General features: G+C 52.1%; 9 protein-coding genes across 9 annotated transcripts; 6 read left to right on the top strand and 3 right to left on the bottom strand.

Moving 5' to 3' along the window:
* Positions 1-725: 725 nt before the first annotated feature.
* On the top strand, positions 726-1,999 carry CTRU02_205718 (Protein ERD1-like protein 1; the record flags this gene model as incomplete). Its single annotated transcript, XM_036727711.1, has 2 exons — positions 726-816; positions 870-1,999. The coding sequence occupies 2 exons, from the start codon at positions 726-728 to the stop codon at positions 1,997-1,999; spliced, it is 1,221 nt and encodes a 406-aa protein (XP_036580667.1).
* A 302-nt stretch (positions 2,000-2,301) lies between these two features.
* On the bottom strand, positions 2,302-3,711 carry CTRU02_205717 (glycolipid 2-alpha-mannosyltransferase; the record flags this gene model as incomplete). The annotated part of the gene is made up of 3 exons (XM_036727710.1): positions 2,302-2,607; positions 2,694-3,132; positions 3,188-3,711. The coding sequence occupies 3 exons, from the start codon at positions 3,709-3,711 to the stop codon at positions 2,302-2,304; spliced, it is 1,269 nt and encodes a 422-aa protein (XP_036580666.1).
* Positions 3,712-6,879: 3,168 nt separating this feature from the next.
* On the top strand, positions 6,880-8,394 carry CTRU02_205716 (uncharacterized protein; the record flags this gene model as incomplete). The annotated part of the gene is made up of 1 exon (XM_036727709.1): positions 6,880-8,394. The coding sequence occupies one exon, from the start codon at positions 6,880-6,882 to the stop codon at positions 8,392-8,394; it is 1,515 nt and encodes a 504-aa protein (XP_036580665.1).
* A 1,504-nt stretch (positions 8,395-9,898) lies between these two features.
* Positions 9,899-11,682, top strand: CTRU02_205715 (NUDIX domain-containing protein; the record flags this gene model as incomplete). Its single annotated transcript, XM_070204593.1, has 3 exons — positions 9,899-10,297; positions 10,666-10,882; positions 10,955-11,682. 3 exons carry the CDS (start codon positions 9,899-9,901, stop codon positions 11,680-11,682), a joined length of 1,344 nt encoding a protein of 447 aa, XP_070061697.1.
* Positions 11,683-12,089: 407 nt separating this feature from the next.
* On the bottom strand, positions 12,090-13,190 carry CTRU02_205714 (ctr copper transporter; the record flags this gene model as incomplete). The annotated part of the gene is made up of 4 exons (XM_036727707.1): positions 12,090-12,207; positions 12,347-12,479; positions 12,733-12,916; positions 13,077-13,190. The coding sequence occupies 4 exons, from the start codon at positions 13,188-13,190 to the stop codon at positions 12,090-12,092; spliced, it is 549 nt and encodes a 182-aa protein (XP_036580663.1).
* Positions 13,191-14,701: 1,511 nt separating this feature from the next.
* Positions 14,702-15,403, top strand: CTRU02_205713 (3-hydroxyanthranilate 3,4-dioxygenase; the record flags this gene model as incomplete). Its single annotated transcript, XM_036727706.1, has 3 exons — positions 14,702-14,733; positions 14,822-14,897; positions 14,969-15,403. 3 exons carry the CDS (start codon positions 14,702-14,704, stop codon positions 15,401-15,403), a joined length of 543 nt encoding a protein of 180 aa, XP_036580662.1.
* A 271-nt stretch (positions 15,404-15,674) lies between these two features.
* Positions 15,675-16,524, bottom strand: CTRU02_205712 (2-keto-4-pentenoate hydratase; the record flags this gene model as incomplete). The annotated part of the gene is made up of 3 exons (XM_036727705.1): positions 15,675-16,102; positions 16,159-16,370; positions 16,439-16,524. The coding sequence occupies 3 exons, from the start codon at positions 16,522-16,524 to the stop codon at positions 15,675-15,677; spliced, it is 726 nt and encodes a 241-aa protein (XP_036580661.1).
* A 2,414-nt stretch (positions 16,525-18,938) lies between these two features.
* CTRU02_205711 (uncharacterized protein) lies at positions 18,939-19,757 on the top strand (the record flags this gene model as incomplete). The annotated part of the gene is made up of 2 exons (XM_036727704.1): positions 18,939-18,995; positions 19,194-19,757. 2 exons carry the CDS (start codon positions 18,939-18,941, stop codon positions 19,755-19,757), a joined length of 621 nt encoding a protein of 206 aa, XP_036580660.1.
* A 2,966-nt stretch (positions 19,758-22,723) lies between these two features.
* CTRU02_205710 (uncharacterized protein) lies at positions 22,724-23,485 on the top strand (the record flags this gene model as incomplete). The annotated part of the gene is made up of 3 exons (XM_036727703.1): positions 22,724-22,788; positions 22,909-23,031; positions 23,146-23,485. 3 exons carry the CDS (start codon positions 22,724-22,726, stop codon positions 23,483-23,485), a joined length of 528 nt encoding a protein of 175 aa, XP_036580659.1.
* Positions 23,486-25,361: the final 1,876 nt, after the last annotated feature.

Here is a 25,361-nt window from a genome sequence, read left to right as displayed (position 1 = left end):
ACCAAGGAAGCAGCTATGTAGCAGTTGTTATCAATTACAAGCCATCGGATCAGAAGAGGTCCAGAGGAGGACTCAAGAGGATCGACGTGATCGTGGCAACCAAGCTGTGGGCTCTTGTACGTCAAAATACTATAGTTGGCTTTACCCACTCAAAAGTTGACTCCATTGGGCATATCTCTAGTTGACAGGTGCTTCAGTATGATTATCAAGTCACTGCGAGTTTGAGTTACGTCTGAACCGGATTGTAACTGAGACTTACCAGCTAGATGCGTCTCAGTAATATCACGAACCAGCAACGACAGTGATGGTAGGTGCTTCAACAGGACCAACGCAATCTAACTTTAGACGGAGCTGGTAGCATTGGATTGGCAAAACGCTGTTTGTCTGACAGTTCGAAATCAAAAGGAAATTAGACTTTTAGCAAACGATTACCCAGCATAAATTTAGTGAAGGAACGTCACCAACAGAGGTACGTAAGACCATCTATGCACGGACCATTCTTGATAACGATAAGGGTCGACTTTCTCCTGAACAGGACACGGCGCATTCTATCCCTCAGCTCAAGCTGAGACCTCGTGCTATGCTTCCCATTGCGGCCGAACAACCATTTAATGCGCATGAAGTTTCTTTAAGTTCTAGTCATTCCTTTAAATACAAATTTGGCTCCTTAGAGTCCGCCCTTCCTTCTCAGTTCTCGATGCCTTGTTACTCTCTCACCAAGCGCCATGGACGGTGATCCGAAGGTCGAGTCGAAGCTTGACTCTTTCAGCTTGACCTTTCCTCTTCCCTACCGTATTGGGTTCATCATTGTGTTAGGTAGGCCGTTTACTAGGAACAAAACCAAAGGGTTTGGACTGACTGGAGGAAAGCTGTTTGGGGCTGGGGTGCCAACCTACACTATCTTCACAAGGTTAAAATCGATGTGCCAACCTTGATCCGATACCCATCTCGATCCTCCCCGACTGAACCGGCGCACCATCTCTCGACCTATCGACTCGCGACCGTCCTATCCACCGTCTTCTTTCTCTCGATTTCGACGTTCTGGGTCTTCACTCGCCGCAACCCCTCTCTCGTCATCCAATATGACTGGTTACCGATGACATATTTTGTTGCCCTCATTGCCATATTCTTCGCCCCGATTCGCAACTTTTCACACGGCGGGCGCTCTCGGTTTCTGGCAACCTTGCGGCGGGTTAGCATCGGTGGTTTGGCGGAGGCTAAGGATGGCAAATTTGGGGACATCCTACTTGCCGATGTGTTGACAAGCTACGCCAAGATACTGGGCGACCTCTATGTCGTCCTTTGCATGTTCTTCACACCTTCTGGCTCCTCGACTGCTCGGCCAGATCGCAACTGCGGCGGGACGGTCATGGTGCCTCTAATCATGGCCATACCTAGTGCGATACGATTCAGACAGTGTATTATCGAATACCTGCGAGTAAAACGATCACCTTACAAAGAATCTGTTGGCTGGGGCGGCCAACATCTGGCCAACGCTACCAAGTATGCCACAGCGTTCCCTGTAATCATCCTCAGCGCGATGCAGCGAAGTCTGCCGGCTGACCAGCCAGCGCCGGGGCTGAACAAGGCCTGGCTGGCTGCTGTCCTGGTAAACTCACTATACTCTTGGTATTGGGACGTTGCTAAGGATTGGGACTTGACGCTCTTCTCATCAGCACGCGAGCGCAACAACCCAGAGCACCCGTTTGGTCTACGGCGGCGACTTGTTTTCCAACAGCCTGTTATCTATTACACGGTTATTGGGTTGGATTTGATGCTGCGATGCACATGGGCAGTCAAGCTGAGCGCGAATTTGGACAAGTTTACCGACTTCGAGAGCTCTATTTTCTTGCTGCAATCCCTCGAGGTCTTTAGAAGATGGGTCTGGATTTTCTTTCGAGTTGAAACGGAATGGCTCAGGAACAACACAACAGGCCTGGGAGTTGACGACATCTTGTTGGGAGACTACCAAGGCAAGTATGATTCTGATGAAGATTAGGAGTGGGGCAGGCCTCCTTGACGAGATAGATATTGTAATGCACATGTGATATTATGTCTGGAGTTTTTGGCCTAGAGGGGAGCGGTTAAGTCAGCAACCTGTTACCAGGCTTCACAATTTTGGCTCGATTTGATAAAGAGCCCATGTATTTCCCAAATGAATTCGATTTCATCTAGATCTAGATATATCTATAGGATGATCGGGGTATCTGTTCTCAATATTAAATGACGTAAGATCCCTAAGGACTTTTCCCTCCCTGCCACATAAACTACCCCCTGATGCCGCGAAGCCGATGATTCAGCTTACAGCGACCACGACAACCATGGCCGTTTCGCAGTATTCGGTGCCTTCAACTTATTTAAACAGTATCCGTTGTAATTGGTTCTTTTCTGGCCATCGCATTCGCAACGGCAACCGATTCCGCCGTCGATCGGTGGGGAGAAAGACTCGTTTCCGAGTGCCCAGGAGCTTGTCAGCTGGCCTTCTGGAGCATTGGCAGGGCATTGGAAAATTCGGTCATGTCTATAACCGAAGTCTTCAAAATGATGTACTTGGCTGGGTTCTAGCAACATGCCCACAGCCAGTGAATGTACAGCAGCATCCCCCCACTAAATGTAACGCAACATCTATGTCAGCAATCTCAACTACCCATTGTCCAGTCATAATCTCCTGCAACAATTGAAATCTTACTCACCCTCTCAAAATAGAACCCTCCCCGGCTGTCTAGCATCCTGAAAAAAGCCTGATACTTCCCGCCACGGAAGAAGTCGAGATCCGCTATCTCGAAATTACTCCAGTAATGGCAGCCGCTCCAGGCATCGCCATTCTGATCGCGGTGTGGTAGGAGACTCATCAACGACCGCAAAGGATATGGCAGCCATGACGGCTCCATCATAGCTTTCCACAGAGACGTTGATGCGATATCAAATGCCTCCTTGAACTCGGCTGTTTGTCGGAAAAGTGACGGCACTGTGGCCCATTCCTCCCAGAGGGACATGGTGAAGCCATAAACCTTCTTGTGCCGAGCCATCTCGACGAACGGGTCATACGTTATTGAGCAGTAGAAGTCGACGTCCGGTTCAAGTCGCCAGTACCACTTGTACTTTCGAAGAACCTCCAGATTGTAGAAGTTGCTACATTCCTCACAGTCAGTACTACTGTCAAAGCGTACATATAACTCTTACTGACCCCGAATAGAATCGACACATGTGATGGTATCCTTCCTGGCCAGCATGTATTATTCCTCTTGCGCCTTGATCGGCAATACTTTCTTGTGCCGAGGTTTTGTTGATCCATCTTGGAAACGTCCAATCTCTCTGCGGTATTACCTCAAACGTCGCTTCTCCACTGGCTGTGCTTCGCAGTACCTCAATGAACCTGTCATCAAAAGGCTCGTCGTTGAAAAATACGATGGGATAGTGGAACCATCGGTTGAAGTGCTTCTCCAATGATGCGACCGTGTGGTTGGCTGCCTCAAGCTCGCTGTTCCTTGCCAGCATGACAAGCACTCCATTCTCGCGCTTGCCGGTCACATCTGGTTCGCGACACGACGTGTAGAAGGGCTCATCTTGCTCTTCAACCGGCAATGGGACTCTAAAGCTTCTGCAATGGTACGCAGACTCGAGCACGCCCAAGGCCAGAAGCACCCAAATCCAGACTGGCAGACGGAACGACGTGGGTCGTCGTCGCGAACTTACGTATCGGCGGAGCATGGCCTACTGTGGAAGGCCGACTGCTGTTGCGTGAACTTGCTATTTTTCGACTTACGAGCGAAGACGACATCGAATCTGAGAGGAACGTAGTAAACAAGGTGCCTTACCTCCAGTATCATATAGGGCGAGACGAAGCGTAGGGGCTGAATCACAAGTAAGACATACATATACACTACCAAGGGCCTGGCGCAGGCTGAATGCCATGCTGTAGCCTGGATTGACCGCAACCGCAAGGCCATTTGGAAATGGAACATGGGGCAGCTGGCGCCATATTGACATAAGAAAGCCTTAGCTGATGCAACGCCAGAGATACGTTGGCACCAGCCAGGGCTTTGAACCTGTGTCGGCGCTGCCTGAGTCCCACGAAAGCTCAAAAGGGAGAGAGAAAACAGAGGGCAACCCCTTGACTAGCTTGTGATCGTTTGGACGCCATCAGGTTTAAAGGTGGGATGGCATTGGCTCATCCCAATCCAATCCGCCCAACAATTGAGCTAACTGCAAAATAGTAGTCCCGCGCACAGGCAATCGCATAACCGTCAGAGTACTGTCAGCTCAAGAAAGGCCGTGGGAAATTGAAGCCTCATCGCCTGCAATCCAGTGATATCTCGTGGGCGAACTGAGACAGCTTGCTACTATCACCGAAAAGGTTGAGCTTCAGCTCATTAAGTAAGCATAAGACATTTGCCCGGCGACTATTGGTTCATTGCGTCTTTTGGACAAGCTCGCTGTCATGACCAAGAGCCGACCCTGAAAATATCATCCGACTCAGCAATACGTAGCCTCACATTTTCGATTGCTTTTACTTACAATATGTCTATCCGACATCGATGAACCTTCTACACGAAGATCAAGAATCGCCAACGTCATTGAGATCTACTCCGCTGTGACATTATAACCTTACGCAAGCTACGGAGTAGTGTCTCGAATGATGCGTAAGGGACTGAGGCCACTTCAGGGCCGCCATGCAGCCGCCCACCATGCAGAGATCTCAAAGATGCAGGGCGCCACACAAGATTTCGTGTCTGCCTAAGGTCTCAGAATGTGCTTCAAGCACCAATTCTGTTGCTTCATTTTACAGGATCAGTCTAGTTTTAAGCTAGGCTACAAGCATAAGCTGGCTAGGAGATTGGACGATGCGAGATGAGTACCGTGCATCACCCAAAGGCCCAGGCACACTCCGGGATTGGCAGTTTTGGTGAGGTTGCCGTTGAGGTCAACGAGCCATCAAACAGCCGTCAGGTTGAGAGAACACATGTCAATTCTGCCCTAAACACCTTATCACCGCCAGCCCTCTCAACTCTCATTAGGGAACACCCTGGAGACACCTGGGTCGAGACCATTGCCGCTTCGGCATGGTTCATTAGAGCAAGCTTAGTACCCTGAGTCCCTTTGAAAGGAAACGTCACAAGTAGCTACTAGCGGGCTGCCAAAGTTTACGAAGCGAAGGAACTGTGGTGGTGGATGTAGCCGTTTGCGGCTAAGATGACGTCCGATTCCAACAGCTCCACGGATTTTGTCAGGCCATGTGCTCTCTTGGACACCGAATGCGTTGATTGCACAGCCTTCCAAACGGCTCTTCCGACCTTCAACGGCTCAGCAATCTAATTCTGATTCGCTGCCAACCGATGTGGTTAATAAGAGATCTCAAATCAAGGTGCTATTTTGCGGATCGCAGTTCGATCTCTATGTTTCGGAAGCCGATGACAGATCCCGACATTATATAATATCAGCTCTCGTTAGCAGGGCGGATCAGCTTTTCAGCGTCGGCATCCCATCAACTCTCTTTTGGTCACGATGATAGGTAAGGGGCGAGACTCTCTTGTAAAAGTGGCCGGCCTTTGCGATCCCGTTCCTCGGGGCCATCCCACTATTCCCGGATGATAGGCAGGCTGCAGGTTCGAAGTGAGGCACATGGAACGCGCCTTGAAGGCTTTGGCGCAGCCAAACCCCGGAACAGTGTCATGAACAGTGAAAAGGAGTACAGGAAAGGTCAAACCCTTCTTCCCCCAGCTACTTGTTCCCTTTGCAAATGAAATTCGAGACCACAGTGTTCTCGTTTGACGCAAAGCTGAGGCTTCCACTGCGCTTAAATTGGCATGACTTCGGGCTCCTCTCTCTCCCGAACAGTCTCTCCTGTAGAGCATGGCAAAAAGCCGCCTTTCATCCTGAGGCGTAACAGTTTTTTTAGCCTCTTTGTCAGCGCCAATGTCCCATGAATGCACCAAGCGTCGCTCTCGGCAGTCAAAGAAACCAAGGCTGCGAAAACTCGGGCTTCGGTCAAGGACTAGGAATGGAGCCTCTGATGGAAGTCATAACCTTGCTTGCCGTGGCACCCGTGTTTACGTGTCAAATCCGATTAAGTTCAGTTTTTGCCAGTCCTCGTTCATCCCCGGAGTAGACAGAGTTCTAAGGCACCAAACCAGAAGAGCACGGTGAGCACAAAAATCACAGCACCAGCCCTGCATTCCAGCATGGAGGGATTCCAGGTCTACTGTACCGTCGGCAAACATGTTAACGCGACCGATGAACCCAGTTAGACACAGCGACGGGGTAAGTACCTTTACGTACGGCTAACAAGGTGTTTCGTTGATTGTCAGATGGGCGGCTCAACCATACGGTTGAACGATCAAAAACATGGAAACATCTGATGTTGGTGACTCGGCAACTTTAACGTAGTCAAGTATTTTATTTTCACACAATATACAGAATGACCGCGAACGCTGCTCGTTGAAATCAAGTGCTCGGATCGACTCCCTCTTCCGCCTCTGGCTTGTACAGCTTCCTGCATCTATCTTCAATCGAGTAAGGCTTTGGGAACCGAACCAAGGTAACCAACCTCACCTGACGAAATCTAATCATCTTCCCCCCCCTTGGCATTCTTTGCCGCATGACTTCCCTTTGTCCAAAGGCATTCGCCTTAAACTAGCTATTCCCAAACCAGTCGTGAGCCATAACAAAGGCTTCGAAGCCAATTCTAGAATATCATCTGGCTGCATTCGGCTCCAGTGTCTCGGCCATCAGCTTGGTCATGAATTTGGGGAGGTACCAGTGGTATGGAACATATTGCACCAGACTCCCGGATTTCGACCTAGGTACTATCTTTACTGCATTTCTCCTTCTTCCACGCCAAACTTACAATCACACCGTTTTGTCGAGGAATAAGCCAGCATGGAGACTCCAATCATACCCAGCCAGTTTCCATCCGGCTTAGAGATCACTGCCCCCCTGGGGCACGATCTGCCTCCCCAACAGCCTTCACGTACTTACCAGAGCAAACCTCTTCCACCATTGCCTCCTTCGAGACCTGGACTGTCACGTCAGGTATCAGCACTTTCTGCTGCGCCAAGGACGACGAGGAGTCGTTCGCGATCGCGAGGCAGGACGAGGGCCACATCATCACCACCACCACCAACAGGGCGGAAGACGATTGAAAAACTAGAGGAAGAAATCAATACGATCCTCATTCAGCAAAGCCCTAAACGCGCATCAAAAAGACTATCCGAGCATAGGAGTTGTTCACCAGGCCCTCGACGGTCCATACGCGATGAGGAGACCATGAAGAGTTTGGCACCCCGGCGTCTTTCGACGCCAATCCTGTCACCAACGATGTTTTTCACGCCGATAACGAGCCCACGGACCTTGCACCGCTCGTCTGTCAAGATCAAGCAGATAACCGGCCTCGATCTCGACTACAAGGGCTTCGCCAAAGCCCGAAAAGCTGCGCCACCAAATACACAGAGACAAGGTACACCGGACAAATCCAGTGGCACCCATGAGACCGAAGCACCTCCGTCAACATCAGAGCCTGCTCGGACGTTGAGCATGATTGAAGATAACGATGACGATTCAGAGTATGATAGCGATTGGGACTATAGCCCTAGCTCGAGGCGGAAACATGCGTCGTGGATTCCTGCATCTCCAGTACCGCCACGCGTTGAGATTTTCGACTTTGACGAGGCAAGTCCCCGTCGCCGCGATTCAGAGGTCGGACCACTGAGGTCACCGGGAATGCACCATTTCGAGACGCTACCGGCCCGGCGCAACAATCATATGGAAGTTAGTTATGTGGGAGCCAAGGACCTCTACCACGCCACAGCAACATCCATTGCGAACTCCACAAAGAAGAAAACACCGCCTTCAATGACGAGCACCGACTCGGGCAGCGAGTCTATAATGCAGCCCAAGAACAGACTGAGTTTTGCGGCAAAAGTGCTCCAGTCTGGCAGGAAACGGCCGCCGATGGGCATCAATACATCGAGGCAGTCCACATCTTCGCAAGGGTCCAATCTGAGCTCCGGAAGGCTGCAGGCAGTCACGCCCGCTCATTCGTTGGACGACGACCGACTGCGGGTGAGGTACTCGGACGCCTTCTCCCGCGTCTTCAGGCGGAGCGGCGAGCACAGGAGGGCGGTCTCGGAGGGCACATCGCCCGTGGACCGGGCATCCTCGGAGCCCCGCACGGTGGAAACACCCACGACGGCTAACACTATATCCACCATGTCTTCCGGCCCCGGCTCACCAGCACTGGCAGTTACACCGGGCAAACCTTCTAAACGCTCGGTACAAAACTTAACGGCCCATGTCAAGCGAACGGCAAGTTTGATGGTGCACTCCAAGGACAATCGGCGGAGGGACAACCTGAGGCAAAGCATACGGGTGATACCGGAGGGAAGCACGCTCTAAGGCAGCTTGCAGAGGAGACATGGATGCGACGGCGTCGGCGTGGCGCTCGGGGTGGAGTTGGTTGGCCACGGCTTTGGCTGTGGGAAAGGACATAGTATGCCCTCCATTGCTGGTATCAAAAGCAACTAAGCTGTTTAAAACTCTCTGGGTCGACAAGGAAGAGAAAGAAAAAACAATCATGGGATGGGATCCCGTCTTGGCGTTTGCCTGTCTAGCGTTGCGTATCTGTTGCCCCTTTTGTGGGCTGGTATATCGACGGCGTCAGCTAGACATGGTTCTATTTTTGTTGAGAAACCCTAGGCAGCGTTGTGGTTTGAGTCTGGAGTTTGCATATCACTGCGCTGCCCATGTTAGCCACGAGGTGTGTAGTCAGGGTTTGGATTAAATATGTACTGAAAAGCCTACACGAGTAATCTAATGAAGCAGAAAGAATAAATAATGTATGAAAAAGTTGGGTTTGTAGATGCAAACTAACAGTCTGAATGCACCCGAGTCGCGAGTGACATGAACAGGTCCTACCTTTGTTCCGGTACAGCTATCGATAAGGTAATTCATAGGTAATAGCCAGAATAAGTAGGGGTCCTGGTGTGCGTTGACTTCGTGGTAGGCCATGCAGGGCCCGGTCTCCGGGACGTATCTGTCACAAGCACAGGCATCCCACACACCCTGTGCTCAACCTCCCCTACCAGCCCCCAATGCCAGCTGCCCGCTCCTAGCCCCCCAAGCAAGCTATTAGCGACCCAATAGGTTTTTGGGTGTGTAAATGTGAAGGGTATTTTCCCAGAGAATATCATTTTTCGACAACTTGATCTCAGGAGCGATCCCCACCATGATCGTGACTTGCAGCGCCTATATCGGTGGTCTTTGGCCACTCTGATGGCTACTCTTTACGTAGTGTGTTGGGAGTACTATGTATACTAGTAGTGCTATTAGCATAGAGCCTCGGCATAGTGGAGCGGGATCGGGTATCTAACTAACCCCACCCCCGCAATTCGGCTCGGCCTTTTTTATCCAACTTCCCCCAAACATGTTCGCATCAGACATCACATCTCCAACAAGCATCTTGGCTCTTTGACCCTCTTTCATATTCTCCAACACTGGACAAATCCAGACGGGGAAACTTGAACCCGCCACATCCCTTCCACTATTCCAGTAGCCAACCACATACCACCTAATTTACTAGACATCCGCGGCACTTCCTGCACCTGACAGCACATGCAGGAGAGATAAACAGAACCGGCAAGCACCTGCAGAACATTTTAGAGTTTTGAAAGTTCTGGACCGAACTCACCCTTCGCCATCCATTGATATTATTACCCTTATCACGTATCCCACCCCCCCTCCTTTATTTACAACAACCAACTACCCCATTCTACACCTGCTCATCGCCCGCATATCTCTCCCAGTTCGGACGCCTCTTCCTTCCCCCTTCCCTCCTCAGTATACCCCAACTCCCCCCGCACAGCGCGAGGGAAGTGAGAACTTTAGGTAGGTCCAGCCGAGAATGACCCAAGCGGCCGCGACGGACCCAACCTCTCCCCCGTCCTTCTCCGAAGACGCAACTACAACCGCAACCACCACCAACGCAACAGCAACTCCAGCTGCCGCTGGATTGCAGCAGACGGAGGACGAGGACGCCACGCCACCGACAGACCAGGACGTTCACGAGATCACAGCCCACATCGCCGCTGCCGCCAAGGGTCCGTCCGCCGCTACGGCTGCAACGTCAGCAGCAGTACCCCCATCATTGTCAACCACGGCTGCCGCGCCCAACGGTGCCGCTAACGACAGCAACACCGAAGCCATCAACGACGGAGTCTTGATCCTCAACGAGGACGACGTCCAAGAGGTCACCAGCTACTGGGATGCTAACGCCATGGCTCCGCTCAACGCAGTGTCTGCGGTCAGTAGTTTCACTCCTCGTGCCTTTCAGACCTTGCAGTACTTGTAGTAGTAGCAGCAGGGGCGACCTCGATCCAGCGGTGCAGTCCTACCTCTTTTCCACTTGACCTGTCTAGCCTATCACCAATTTTGTATTATGTTGCTGCTATATTCCCACGCCTCCCCCTTCTTTGCCTCATTCGTCTTACACGAGGTTATATACCTACCATGTATATCATAGTCTTTGCATCGAGATGCCCTTTTTTCTCTCCTGTCTTTTCCTTTCCCTCCCCTTTTGCCTTCGGCCCTCCTTTCCTGTTTTGTCTCTCTTTATTACACATGTAGCCTGCCATGTATTTGTGCGCGAACCGGATGCTGATGCGCTCAAAGGCGGCCATCGCGCGGCTGCGCCGTTACGTCCCACCGCCCTTCCCGCTCTGGGACCGCCTGCCCGTCAGCCGTCGTGCCGCTGTTCTGATCTTGCTGTACGCTGATCGAAAGGGTGACTTGCGTGTAGTCATCACCATGCGCGCCGCGAGCCTGCGGAGCTTCTCCGGGCACGCGGCCTTCCCCGGAGGCAAGGCAGACACCCTGCAAGAGACGCCGTGTAAGTTACTCGCCAATCAACCTGAAAACCAGCGAAAGAGAACTTCATACTGAGTACCATGGCCTAAAATAGACGAGATAGCCAGGCGAGAAGCGTGGGAGGAGATAGGACTCCCCATGGACGACGCCCGTATCCCGAAGCCGTTCAAGATCGAACCGCTTTGCTACCTGCCCTACAACCTCGCGCGGACGGAGCTCGTCGTGAGACCGTGCGTGGCCTTCCTCCACGCCGACGAGGAACCAGATGAGGACCACCCCAGCCCACTCGTCGAGGAGCGCATGATCCCGCGCCTTGACGCCAAGGAGGTTGCCGCCGTCTTCTCGGCCCCTTTTCAGAACTTCCTGAGGGCAAAGGACGCCGAGCCTCATGGCCAGAACAAGTCGCTTCCCCCGGGCCACTGGTACGACGGCAACTGGATCCAGTGGAAGGAGCACCCCTGGCGCGTACACAACTTCTACGTGCCCGTCGACGACCAGCGCGTCACGACACCGAGCAACGCCATGGACGCGGACCACCCGCAGAGCAACCTTGCTGAGAAGCTCGAGGAGGAAGGGGAGAAAGGGGGTCGGTTTAAAGTGTGGGGTCTCACGGCGCACATGCTCGTCGATGCGGCCCGTATCGCGTACGGCAAGAACCCCGAATTCGAGTGCAACCCGCACTTTGGCGACGAGGACATCATCTTGCAGGCTGAGAAAGAGGGCAGTCTCGTTGAGAAGAAAAGAAAGCGAGATGAGGATTCGACGACGGTCACGACGGAGGAGAACAGCAAAGACGCCAAGACGGAGCCTGCTAAGATGTAGATATGTTGGGAACAACTTTTTTCAACTATTTTTTTTTTCTTCTTGTTCTTCTTCTTGAGCATTGGGGGGTATGATTCTTTGAAGTTTGGGGAGTGGCCTCTTTGTGGTCTCTCCCCTTTGTAGAAATAACAACTATAGAGTCTGCGGTTAGAGAAGCTGCAGCCGCCATGATGAACGAATTCAGGTTTGCCATAACCCTGCTAACCTTGCCGCCGATGTCCTCCTTTCTGCCCAGCGGAGTCTAACGCCTTTGACTTGAATAAGCGGAAATGGATGCGCCTAATGCAATGATCCAAAAAAAAAAAAAAAAAAAAAAAAAAAAAAAAAACCAGTGTCCAGGAGTAAACCATGGGGTATATGCCCATTCAAACCGAGCACGTTTCCGTATAAACCTCAACAAAATGAAATCAATGGCAGGCGTTGTCCTTGGTGGAAGAGGTGGAGCTTCCGAAGGCAACGTATCCTACAAACGCACCGATGGCGACTGCGACCATGACCCAACCGTTGTAAGTCATAAAGACAAGCCTGGACCTCGTTAGTCCCTCGCACCTTGCGCAGCGGTGTTCCTCAGACTGTGCGTCCTGACGAATATGCGATTGCAAATCTCCTCATTCAGGAGCCCGGCTGTACACGTCCATCTCGGGGAGAACATGGTAAGACTCACATAAGCATGAAAGCGTAAAAGTTTTGCGCAGCATATAGGGCGCCCTTGATGATGTGGGCGCTCCTGCTAGCCTCTGCTTGCTCGCGTCCTGTCCATAGGAAGGGGGTTGTCTCAGTAACGGTTCCAGCGATGCCTCAAAAGAAACAAGACTCTTAGCTTTCACGTGCGTTCTCAGGTTTGCAGGGGAGGGGTTTAAATGTCTGCGCTCACCGGAGTCCGCCTCTCATACAAGATCGATGAGAGGGGCGCTTAGGTAGGTATGCGCATGTATATTGAGTGCGTTTGTGGAAGCAAGAGTCTTGTAGGGGAAGGGGAAGGTTTATGATTTCAGGAGCATGGTATGTTTATGTGCATACAGGGATGCTCGAACGACGGGAGAGGCTTACTCGGGAGGGAGTCGACACGCTTGTTCACGGATTGCTCGTAGCGACGGGAGGCGGCGCGGAGAGCCTCGTAGCCGGCAGCAAGAGCGACAACGAGGAGGAGAGAGATGACCAAGCCACTGGTGGAACGGACATGCCATTGACGGAAGACGATGCAGAGGTTCTTGGTGTCCCAGGTGAACAGCATCTACAGAGACGGGGGTTAGCCGGCTTGCATTTGTTGGCGGAGCGGGTTCGGAGGTCGCGGGGCCGGGGAAACTCCCCGCGAAGAGCTAAGCAATCGGGGGCAGCTACATAGGACATGTGCATGCGCAAAAAGAGGTAAAATGAAGAATTCGCGAGCTTACGTTCATGCTGCACCGGTCGCCCATACCACCGCCCATGCCACCGTGGCCGCCCATGTTGCCATGATCCATGGCGGAGTGGTCCATATGCGAGTGGTCCATGTGGGCGTGATCCATTTCGACTTGTTTCTAAGATTTCAGGATCAGATGCTGAGGTCCGAACTGGTAGAGTGACGATAGATCGAATCCGGCGATTTAAATATCGGTGGTGTTGATTGGAAAAGGAGAAGGGGGTTTCAAGACTCGGGACGTGATGCTGCGGTCGGTCGGTCGGTTGGGGGTAGCGATAAGAGCGATAAGAGTTTTTGCGGGGAAGGGAGAGAATGCGTGGCCGGGCAGGTGCGGAAACTAGGGAGATGCGCAGGTGCAAATGATCTAGAAGAAGAAGAAATGGCAAAGACAGATGGGAATTTCGGGCAGGGCAGTAATTGAATAGCTACGCTGAGGGTCGTGCAGATATGTATTGCCCGTTACGAGATGCGGTGGCGGCTGGTGGCTTGAGAAACTCGCTCAAATGTGCGCAGGTCGAGATGGGATGTTCCCTCGTTTGTTTGTTTGGTGTGTCGGTGTAAGGAAGCAGCAAGTTAGCAACAGCGAGCTCAAAGAACAGGTGTCTAGCGTGGAAGGACGCCGTAAGGTTAAGGTCGATGCGGATTAGGCTGGCTTCCCTGTCCTGTTCAGTGAGTTTGGGGCGACTTCGAATGCGGGAAGTGGTGGGATGGAGTGGCCTGGTAGTGGGTGCGTCACTGGGAGTTGCGGCGGCTAAGGCGTCGTTGACTCGTCTGAATTGTTTGAGGAGGGTGGTTCACTCCACTATCTACTACTATGGTAGTACCTGGCCCCTCCCCCGCCCGGGCCCCCTTCTCTTCAGGTCAGCAGCCTCACTGGGTGAGCTGGCAGCTCGCAAACATCAGCGAGACGACCCTCACGACCAGTACCTAGAACCTCTTACAGCGCCAATGGAGGAAGCAAAGCGGGCGAGACGAGACGGATAGGGTGGGGCTGGGTTCCCAAACACTGATGATGCCAGGCGTCACATGCACACCACCTACTCACATCCTTATTGGGGAGCTTGAAGCCACTGGACTCAGGGATCGCACGGCAGATATAGCGGGGTTGTTCCCACCGAGGGGCTTCACTGTGGGCTTCTCTTGCGTGAGGCTGCTACGGCTGGCTGTGCCGATGATTCAAGAATGAGACTAGCGACGCAATTCAGTGGTCTTCCCCTTCAAGAATTTCTCATGACTAAGACAGTTCCCGACCTCGAGCGGGTCATCATGCTGCCAGTGGCTCCGAGCCGATAAAGAATCGTCCGGATGAGACCGGCTTTAGCGGAGGCTGATAAATGCGGCCAGCTCTTTGAAATCGGCACAATGCTAGAGCCTAATTTGTCTGCGCTGAAGCCTATTCGCCCACGTGAGAGGCATTATCTACACAAACACCTAAGTCTCACTCACTCCGAACTGACCTCATCTTGACCTGTACACAATCGGCGAGTCATCAACCTAAGACGCCTCACAGCAACCTAATTAGTAAAGAAGAAAAAACAACGAACTGGGTCGGTTTTTACTGAATTCGAGAGTCGGAGGAGCGGTCCACGACTCGAGTGACTCGACTAACTTCTCACAATGTTGTCCACCCCTGTCAACCTCCCCAAATGGTAAGTCCGCTACCACCAACAGAAACATGATACGATGTTGAGGCTATTCACGCGAAGCAACTCATCCCAGCTAACTTGGCTCATCAAGGCTGGAGGAAAACTCGCACCTTCTCAAGCCGCCAATCAACAACTACTGCGTCTACAATGAAGATTTCACCGTCATGGTACGTATCTCTTCTCGGCCGCTTAATCGCCGCAATCTGAGAGGTTCAACTGACGAACCCCTCCCCCGCAGATCGTAGGCGGCCCCAACGCCAGGACAGACTACCACATCAACCAGACACCTGAGTGGTTCTACCAGTACAAGGGCGCCATGATGCTTAAAGTCGTCGACGACGGCGTCTTCAAAGACGTCATCATCCGCGAGGGTGACATGTTCCTGCTCCCCGGAAACACGCCGCACAACCCCGTGCGCTTCGCAAACACCGTCGGCGTCGTCCTCGAGCAGCGCCGCCCTGAGGGCTCGCTCGATCGCATGCGCTGGTACTGTGAGTCTTGTCGCGAGGTCGTTCACGAGGCCGCATTTCATTGCACCGATCTCGGCACTCAGATCAAGGCCGCCGTCGAGGCTTTCAAGGCCGACGAGCAGGTGCGGACGTGTAAGAAGTGCGGTACGATCGCCGAAGCAGCACCGAAGCCGGGTTCTATCAAGGACCCCAATTTAGAGTAATCTCAGGCACCTGATGAAAAGAACGAAATCCTTAAATTGTTGGTAGTTTTACTTTTTGAACGGAGTAGTCTATTGGGTGGGTATGTTGTAGACGAGCCAGATCGGTCTATATCTAAAAGTACATGTGATTATGAAGCTGAAACTTCGAGAATCGTATCCTAGCCCAGTGAGACCCGTCGTGACTTTTCCAACTTTGCTCTCAATCACAACACCGTTCATATTCTCTCAACGATAAAAAGAAATCTTACTTCATAGGCATCCCAGAGCTCGCTTATGTCTCAGCGAACACGTAAGAGCTGGGCGACTCCTCCACAGCAACCTCGATGTTGCCCTCGGCGAGCTCCTTGCCACCAACGCGGATACCGGCGCGAATGACGTCTCCAGGTACGGCTGGGCCAACACCAGCGGGAGTACCGGTGAGGACAATGTCACCCTGCTCAAGAGTCATGACCTTGGAGATGTCGCTCAGGATACGGGGGATTTGGAACAGCATCAGGTTGGTCGAGGCGTCCTGCTTGGTCTCATTGTTGACCTTGAGGAAGAGCTCGACGTTGTGAGGGTCGGGGATGGCCGACTTCTTGATGATGTCGCTTACGGGCAGGAAGGTGTCGAAGCCCTTAGCAATGTCCCAGGGGAGACCCTTCTTCTTAGCCTCGTTCTGGGCGTTACGGGCCGTCATGTCGATGGAAACGGCGTAGGCTGTATGGACGTCAGCATTCATGATCTCCTTTATGAGATGGTGGGTCAAGACGGACCCTCAATAGCTGCGAGAGCGCCCTGGTAGTCATCGGGCTTGAGGTCCTTGACCTGCTTGCCGAGGATGAGAGCGAGCTCGACCTCGTAGTGCATGTCAACACCCTTGGGCCTCAGGACGGGGCCGGCGCCCGGGAGAAGGATGGAAGAAGTGGGCTTCAGGAAGAAGAATGGCTGCTTTGGGCGAGTGTTGTTGAGCTCCTTGACGTGATCGCTATGAGTTGGTATTAGTTATGTGACTATGCATCTCAATGAGGCATTGAGAACTACAGGGTTGCTCACGCATAGTTGCGGCCGATGCACACGACCTTGCCTGCCTTCCGTAAGGATGCGGCGGTAGCCATTGAGCGCTTGAAAATCATGGACATCTTGACGTTTGGTGAATTGAGATCTAGTATGAGGTTTTGTCAGTATCTCATGGCTCTTTAGAGGGAGGAAATAGCAGGCGAGATCGGATGTCGGAAACCGGAGCTTCATCGGAACCTCGGCTCAGCCCCCGAGCATCGGGAGATCATCCGGGGAATGGAGTCAACAGAGATATCACACTCACCACAATTGTACGTCTGTATGGAAGTTATAGTACGTCAGTCTACACTGCCGGTACTGCAGAATATTTTCTTAATCTGGGGTTTGATTGGAGGTCAGAGGTGTCAAACGAAGGACAAGCTCTTATGACTCTCTCACTGGCTAAGTACGTGTTTGAAGCTCAAGTGGGGACCTCCAGCCAGACCGGTCGGGGAAAGCACGAAATGGCCGAGCTCTGAGTGGTGCAATGCATCTTGGCGCGGTTAGGACACCCGAGCCACACTGGCTTGCACAGCCACCCCCGCCACTCTTCAGTACCTATGGCCCTCGTCTCTAAATTGGATTGCAGTTACCATCACCACCAATACCTCACAGAATTGATCATGTCGAGATGGCCCTCATTTAAAACCTTTGTCATAATGTTATTCTTATTGCGTCTTCCATTCAACTTATCAACTCCGCCATGTAAACATGGGGCATAGCGAGACAGACTAGCCTCTTCAACTAGGTTTCTGTGGTTCTGACAATGAAAGTTGAATCATACCACGAGGGAAAACAAAGATATGTTGTATGGGGGCAACGAATACCATCATCAAATCGGAACCCGTAACCAGACTTAAGTCTACTGAGGAATTGATTTCACGTGTTTTTTTCCTAGGTTTTTTTCCTAGGGATTACACGTGTTTTGTAGGAAACTAGCTGCAAAAACTGCCAGGGTGAAGGCGAAGGATCATATCTGGCAAATAGCAGTACCGATATACTAAAAAGTATTCATAGAGATAAATGTCAAGGAGACTTGACTTATTGGACCATTGAGTGAACATCTCTGACACCGTGCCCCATCTTCGCCCCAGCCCTATCCATACATTTCGTTAATTTCATTGAGGAAGATTTTACTCGCCCCCTCCAACCAGCTTCGGAGAGAAGAGCTGCTCTTTATCAGACAGGGCAACGACGCTGCAGGGCCGCTAGCAAGTTGTATATGACCAAGATGACCGGAATGTCCGGAAGTGAGGTACATGATATTTACTCATATTCTAGTAAACTAGGTGCTTATCCCGCCTACTTGTTTATCAAGGGCCAACACCGCGGTAGCACTGCTAACCACGGCCACGAAATGAACCATCGGATCTCAGTTGACGGAATCCTGTTCGCCATTCTAGAAATCACCAAGTAAAAACTAAAGATGAGGCAGGTAGGGGGTTTAAAGATTCTTAGATGGGATGCCTCGAAATTGGGTAGTTTTACGAAGGGTGCATATATCAAACAAATGAGGGTGACATACGGGCCCACAGCAGTGACAATCGTGCCTCTCTCCCCAAGACACTTAGGTGGATTAGATAGGATGAAATAGACCTCGTTTTCCCCATGATTGAATTGATGTACGTACTTCACAGACCTGGTAGACATGGGGGTGGGGAACTTCCCGAGGCAAGTCCGGGGAAAGCATTAAGGGGACTTGGAGATCGAGCAAACCAGTGGTCGGCAGCGGCCAGCATCCACGTTGAGGTTACTGCAACGGGTATTCCAAAAGTCGCATCAATGGACTACGGCGACAGGGAAGGGCCCGGGGTCGCGTGCATTGTGGCTTGAAATGGCCAGTGCGGGGGTTTCCTCCTCCCCGCCTCCGCGAATATGGCGAGGGCATCGGGGCCCAATGAGAGATCGGTGAGGACACATTTGCCTTGTCTCCGGCGGGGTAATCTTCTGCTTCTTGCACCTTCGAATCTGTCACCATCTGGTTCCATCCATTCGCGGCGTGCACAATTACCAGCAGTACCTGCTACGTAGTACGTAGTACGCAGTAACGCGCATCTGCTAGTAAGCTTAGCAGCAACGCTGACAGCAACCACTCCCAGACAAACGCCCTCACTCGGCGCTCTGTCCCTCTTCCACACGTCCCTCCAACAAAGGAACTTTAAGCCGCCCTGCCCCTAACGCGCCGTGGAACCTGCAGAGCGCTTCCTCCATATCGGCCAGTACCTGTCCCTTAAAAAAGTCAAAAACGTCTTGGATGTATGACGGTGTTGGTGGGTTCCTTGTCCCGCACCCTCTGCCAGGTCCACCACATTCACACGTCCCAGATTATCTTTTACCCCCCCAGCATACTAAATTCCACAGCAATATCCACTTCCAAGGCCTTGAACTAGCAACGTCTCCAGCTGTCGTCCAGCTTTAATTTACAACTCCTCCATCTCTCCTTTACGCACGCGACCACCGATTCAGGAGAACCAGCACACTCGCACGCAAAGACGCCATGGAGAGCCTCCAGTTGGCACAGATGCTCGCCGACCTGAGTAGCCTCAACGCAGCGGTAAGCAGCATTGTTTTTTCTTCTTCGTTCCTCATGTGCTTGCCTTGCGTCGCATTCATCTGACTCGCCCCCGTGCTGTGCTGACAGCAGGGGGACACTCTGGGTTGGAATCATACCGGGAATTTAACTTTTCGTCAATGGTCGTTTCATTTGCCAACCTTTCACTAAGCTGACGACTTCTTCTTTCCCATGTCACAGGAACCTAATGCTGCTGCAGCCCTCGTGACGGCAAACAAGGCGATCGAAACCGTTGAGAAGAGCGGCACCGGCATCACTGCTCCTACCGCCACCAAGCGCCCAACCGACGAGCTGCGCCGCGCACACAGCTCCCAGACTTCGCGCCCCGGCACGGGAACTGCCACGCCCGTTCGGGTCGACAAATTTGGCCGCCGCATCATGATGAGCCCGCCGGCGCTCTCGCGGTCCAACTCGGCACAGGGTTCGATCCCTGGCACGCCAAAGGGCGGTTCTGATGTATGGATCTTTGCTCCCATTTCCTCTCCTCAGCAACGCCTCTACGATCAGTCAAAAACTTACATCGGTGTTGTGGAACAGGGCGAAGACGACCTGGATAGGGCGTCAACACTTATGGCGCTATACGAGATCCGGGCCAAGCTGAAGCAGCAGGACAGTAGCAGTCTGATGAAGGCACGAGAGAAGATTGCCGACCTCGCCCAACGGCAACAGCAACAACAGCAGCAAGGCGGCTCGAACAAGAAGGAGCCCGAGAAGCTCACCTCGCGATTCACGTTTCCCAAGTAAAGAGGTAGCAGCACACTGCGAGCGGGCGCATGCATTTTCTACCAACTTCATGAGCGGCAGTACGGCGTTTTTTTCCAGGGTGACATACAAACCTGCTTGTGTCTTTGGCAAAAGGTGTTCGGCATGATGGACATGTTCTAAAAGTTACGACAAATCCGGTGTTATTGGAGTGGTTTTTTTTTTTTTTTTTTTTTTTGCACTAGTTGGATACTGGGCACTTATCATGGGTTGGACGAACGTTTGTGGAGGGGAATCCTGATCAAGATCACCGTGCTCTTGCTCCCCGTCTTTCATCTGGCTATTGAATGAACCAGGGAGTTCGGTCTCGGATTTGGCAAACAGCGAAAAGGTCTTGTTGAGGACGCGGCCCCTTTGATGACCGGAAGAGAGAGGGGCTGGGCATATCACAGCGCGTATTGAGATTATATCCTCGAGTAGCGTAGGTTGGTTTCCCGGTAGAGACTACACAATCTTCTAATACCAAGAGCATAGCCTCAAGATTTCGAGGTGAACTAGCATCCGCCCACAATTGGTATATATTATTGGATTGCCCGTTCCCATTTTTTCTTCTTTCGTTTTGGGACTGTTATTGTCGTACTAAAGACAACTGAGCTCAGAGCTCAGAGCTCTCCGATAAGGGTGATTTTGGCCATCCACGACAGCCGAACGCCAAGCTTAGCGGTGTGCCGGGGCGTCGTGGATCTCCCAACCAACAAGGTGGGAAGATTCGCGACCGAGCCAACGGCAGCGCCTATCTGGCACAGATTGGATAAGAGCTTCCTACGGTGACTAGATGATTAAGAGTTGGTTGGCAGTAGGCAAACGAGCGTTGGTATAGTTGCAGCTAAGGGAAGAAATATCAATTCGAGATCGAACTCTAGTCTTCGATTTCGTATTGGGGCTCAGGCCAGATATATCGAGCCGGCCAGATACTAGGCTGTGACTACCCGGAACAGACGAGCTGTTGTATCGTCAAAGTATCAGGCCGGCCAAGGGGGTTTGCCCGAGACTTTGGAGCAACTCTTCTGAACAGCCCTACTGCCCGATCATGGGTCACAGCATGCCTGTTGGCAGCGGCGGGGGTGGCCTCCGGGTGGGGTCAAAAGCAGACAAGCCAACGCCAGTGGATCGCGGCCGCATCAGAAGCAGCGCCCCCGGCTGTTTGGGACACACGGTTCGCTGATTTTTAAGGTTGGTTTGGCAGTCGCACTTCGTGTCGTGTCCGGGTTGGGGTTTACAAGAGAAACCCGGGCCCAACAGCTAGGAAGCGCTGAAGCTAAGACGAGAAACACGACTAGGCTACACAATATCCTTTTTCGTGACGGTGAAAAAGTTAAGCTGAAGCTGTAAGGAAACAACACTAACCGGGTATACTATGCGGCGGTTGTGCGGCCATCTCCCGTGAACGCTTCATTCCTTACGGACCTACCCCGGAATGTCATCACCGGTTGCCATATCATCATGTCCGATGGTCATCATGGTACGGACATGGCCGGAACCAGCAAAAGCAGAGCATTTACGGGAAAGGGGAGACAAAACATCAGCCACTAATGGTCAAAGATTTGATAATCTTCCGGGCGTGTATCGCCCAGTGTGCTTGACAAGTTGGCAGGCAACTGACGACGCAGTGTCCTATCGGACATGCAGACAGGCACCGATGTAGGTTTCTTACTGTCGCGGGCATGATTCCAGATTTTCAGGGAAGTGGTGAGTGGTCAGAGGCGGTCACACTACAGCAACAGCGCCACAGTTGACGAGGAACCCTGGCGGGGACGGGTACAAAAAATCCTATGGATGAGTCGGGTACGGCCAAGCCTCGTTTGGTGTTGGTGATGTCAGGCAGCCCCGCTCGCTTGCGTCCACTGTGATTCGCTCGTAGCGCTGACCAGACAGACTTTCTGGCTGGTTGGGTGATCTATTGAGCACAGCCACTGGGATGATGGATCGTTGGAGTGCCGCGGGACTGGTTAAACTGACTAGCTGGGCGAACATTGGACCCTGGGAGAGTTTGTCATGGTTGCGTGTCTGTGAGACTTTAGGTGGACAGGGCGATAGGGCCAGTGTTGGTAGACGATGATGATATTGCTGCTTCTTAAGGAGACCTGATCAAGATGCCTAAAGAAAGGAACAAGTTTGAGCAAATAGAGGGACGGAGTACAGGCAAGGAACGGGGATCTGGGAGGAACAACAGAGGGAAGCAAATGTACTTTTGGTTCGGTTACCTCTTTAGAGTCACTCAAAAGAAAAAATAAAAAAAATTGGGTGTGGGATTGCCCGAAGGTTCCAGCTTCCGGCAAGGTCTGGGCAGGCCACGCAATTGCTTTGGCCAAGTGACTTTGCCCAGCCTCCAAGACGCTGCTTTGCCTGGCGACAGTTTGCTTGGCTTTCTTCATGACCGCCCGAATATAACTGATCGCTCTCTTCCTGCCCCCCTCTTCTTGCCCATCCCAATCTTTTCCACTCTGGAAACAACCTTGTCCGTCTTGTCTATCGCTTTATTCGTTAGACCTCCGTGCCTAATAAGTCTGGATCAAACAAAGTACGGATATTTGTTAGCATCTGCAAGCGCGCTCCTGCATTACATCCTAGAAACACTCTTAGCCTTATCGCCCCAGCAGCAGAAGCCCAGGCATCTGACCTTATTTCGCCCAACCTATTTTACCCCCATTCACTTGCGAGGGGTCCAGCGAAAGTGCGTTTAGAAGACGTCAGGCCAACAGCCATCACGTCATTAAACATCAACGCTACGATCTACACTTTTACACCATTACCACCACTGCACAGACGCACAAACAAAGCAGGAGTTCCCCTCTGAACGCTTTTGCTGTTGCATCCTTCCCTACCTCGTCTTCATCTCCAAATTACCGACAAAAAGTTTGGACAGCGATCCTATCAACCCTACAACAATAACTGAAAAAGAAGCATCCACTGCAAATCACCAGCACATCGCCAAACGACCCACCGTCATGGCAGACTTTCACGGAGACTTTCATATTCTCCCCTATCCCCTCCCTGCCGAACTCCAAAGGAGGTACGTTATTGCCAATACCCCATCGCAAATGGCGCGCTCTGCGATCGATCGGCAATTACCGCACATTGCGATTGCCTCGTGCCCCACGAAGCTATTCGGAAGCTAACATCCATCCTTCAGACAAGCCTACCGCTGCGACAGATATGGAAACTGCTATGAGCGCAGCTCGTGGTACTACTGGGGCCGCTGGGTCCTCGCTGCCGTCGTAGTCGGTGTTGCGTTGCTCATTCTCGTCATATTAGGGTAAGTTACATCCTCTCCTTCCTTCGCCAGCGACTCTCGTCATCGTGACCGGGACCCCGGCACTTCTCGTTCATCCCGATAAAAGTAGAAGTGGTGCTGACCAATTCCAAACAGTTGCATGAGCTCTCGTCGTCGCAGAAAGCGCGGCATGACCCCCTTTTACGGCACCGGCTGGATGAGCAACAACCAGAAGTATCACCCGCAACAAGGCACCTACGCCTACAACCAGAACTACAATAGCCAACAGGGCACCTACGGCTACGGTCAGGGGTACCAGAACCCGCCCCCAGCCTACGGCCAGCAGCAACAGCCCCAGTACACCGGCACCACCTTCAATCCCAACGATGGCTACTACGGCGGGCACAACGAGGGCATCCACTTGCAGCAGCCACAGCACTCGTACCAACGTGACGGGGTATATTCGCCTCCTGCAGGCCCGCCTCCGGGAAAGTAATTGTTCAGGGATGATTATTGTTCTTGGGAACGATTAGTGCAAGGATTGTGATATGATGAGGAAGGAAAGGCGAAAGTTTTGCGAAATGATACCTCGATTGCGGAAAACCCCAATGGCGTTTTCAAGATTTTCTTTGGATGGGTTTTGGGTTTACAGAGATGGATCTTGGAGGAAGAAACCGTTGGCGAGAGCCATAATTTCCTTTGGCTGATTCACATGCCGGCCAGGAAAGGGCCACCCCTCTGGTTGTACGATATATTTAGGTAAAAAGATCAGTTTTCATGCATCCTGTTCGATTTATAGTGCTTTGGCGAGGTAACTCTATGCGAGTGGGATAGTGCATGTTGATGCGATTCTTATTTGAATAGCATATCTAGCAAGATCAGATGGCTCGGGGGCTCGGCTCCTGCTGCACATTCGAATTCAATCGTTATAAGCGTATTTCCAAAATATCAATCGGACCGTCCCTCTTGCCTCTTGTCTCTCTTGTGTGCTTCGCTGACGGCGAGATTTCGGCGCCAGGATCCAAGCTGAAGATTGAGGTAAGTTGAGGAGCGCCCCGAGACCTAACAGCTCGACAACATACCACATATTGCAGGACTGTCAGAATTAGTCTACCGTCCCTGCAATACAGAACAACAGCACAGAGGAAACCAATTTCTACCGCGTCATAGCTTCTTCAGCCCTGGACAACGCACAGTCAAGAGCTGTAGGTAGCATTGAGGCCTCATCATCCGTTGATGAACTCGTTACAACACCACCAAACTTGATATCTCGGCGTCAATCGAATCAACTCACGAAAAACAACGGAAGTCCGATGTGGCGAGTCTTTGTGGCTGTTTCCACCTTCATCTGCGGCGTTATTCCCGCTGCACCCGAGGCAGAGGAGAAGCAAGGAAGGCGCCATCTTCAATCATGTGCTCCGCAAACCTCAGACGCTCGGGTCATTGCCAAGTCAGCATGAATGCCTGAGGCGAGTGGCACAAGTGTAAGTTTCACCCTGTGACCCTGCAGCAACTGCTTTTTTGGCGTCCCGCGTGCACGAAACTCGCCAACCCGTACCTCAGCCAAAATTGTGGTCGACGAATCCAATCATTTCCGACCCCTGAAAGCTCGGCCACTAACAGCGACTATGGGCCGGGGGAGAAAGGGTTGTCCAACCAGGGCAGCCACGGCACTTGCGCGATAACAGGGGACCTGCTAGCATAACACACGCACTGGCAAACCTCTCTCAGCGCAGCGAGAGAGAATGGGAGCGAACCACTCACCCCACCAAAGTTCGTCTGAGCCAGCGGCAGGCTCCAAGGTACAAAGTCTCTAGTGTGCTAACGAGGTGCAAATCTGCATCCACTTGAACCATTTTGGGGGTTAGCCAAGGGGTCCGCTGCGGCAGCATGGCGCTCGATCGTAATCCAAATTTCCCGCTCTGCCAAATATTCCCTTCCATGCAACTCTGGGCTTCCGCTCTTCCTTCTGTTGCCCCTTCTCCTCGTTCGCTCGCTCTCCCTAGGTAGACCACATTGATGATTGTTTTGTGATCTGACCGCTCCGGGCCGTTTGCAAGTAGCTTTTCTAACTACACACACACACACACACACACACACACACATACTCACTGTGCTTCGTTACCATTTTTGGATCGTCCTCGACCCTCGTGGGAGACCGTTAGCTTTCTGGGAAACTAGCGTCTGCGCCAAAACGTCAATCCCTTCCTATTCCTTTCCTTCTTCTCAACGCTCCTCATTTTTTATCCTCTCCCTTCATCCCCTCCCATCTATCTACCTTGACTTGTCTTTCGGCAAGGTAATCTCGTCCCATCTCGCGGCGGCCTCACACCCCGACGTTCTTTGAAGGTGCATTTTCCTCGAACCCCGGC

Source organism: Colletotrichum truncatum (genome assembly GCF_014235925.2).
Source record: "Colletotrichum truncatum strain CMES1059 chromosome Unknown Contig_0003, whole genome shotgun sequence".
NCBI lineage: Eukaryota > Fungi > Ascomycota > Sordariomycetes > Glomerellales > Glomerellaceae > Colletotrichum > Colletotrichum truncatum.
Note: the sequence above shows the minus strand (reverse complement) of the source record. Positions and strands in the feature narration are given on the sequence as shown.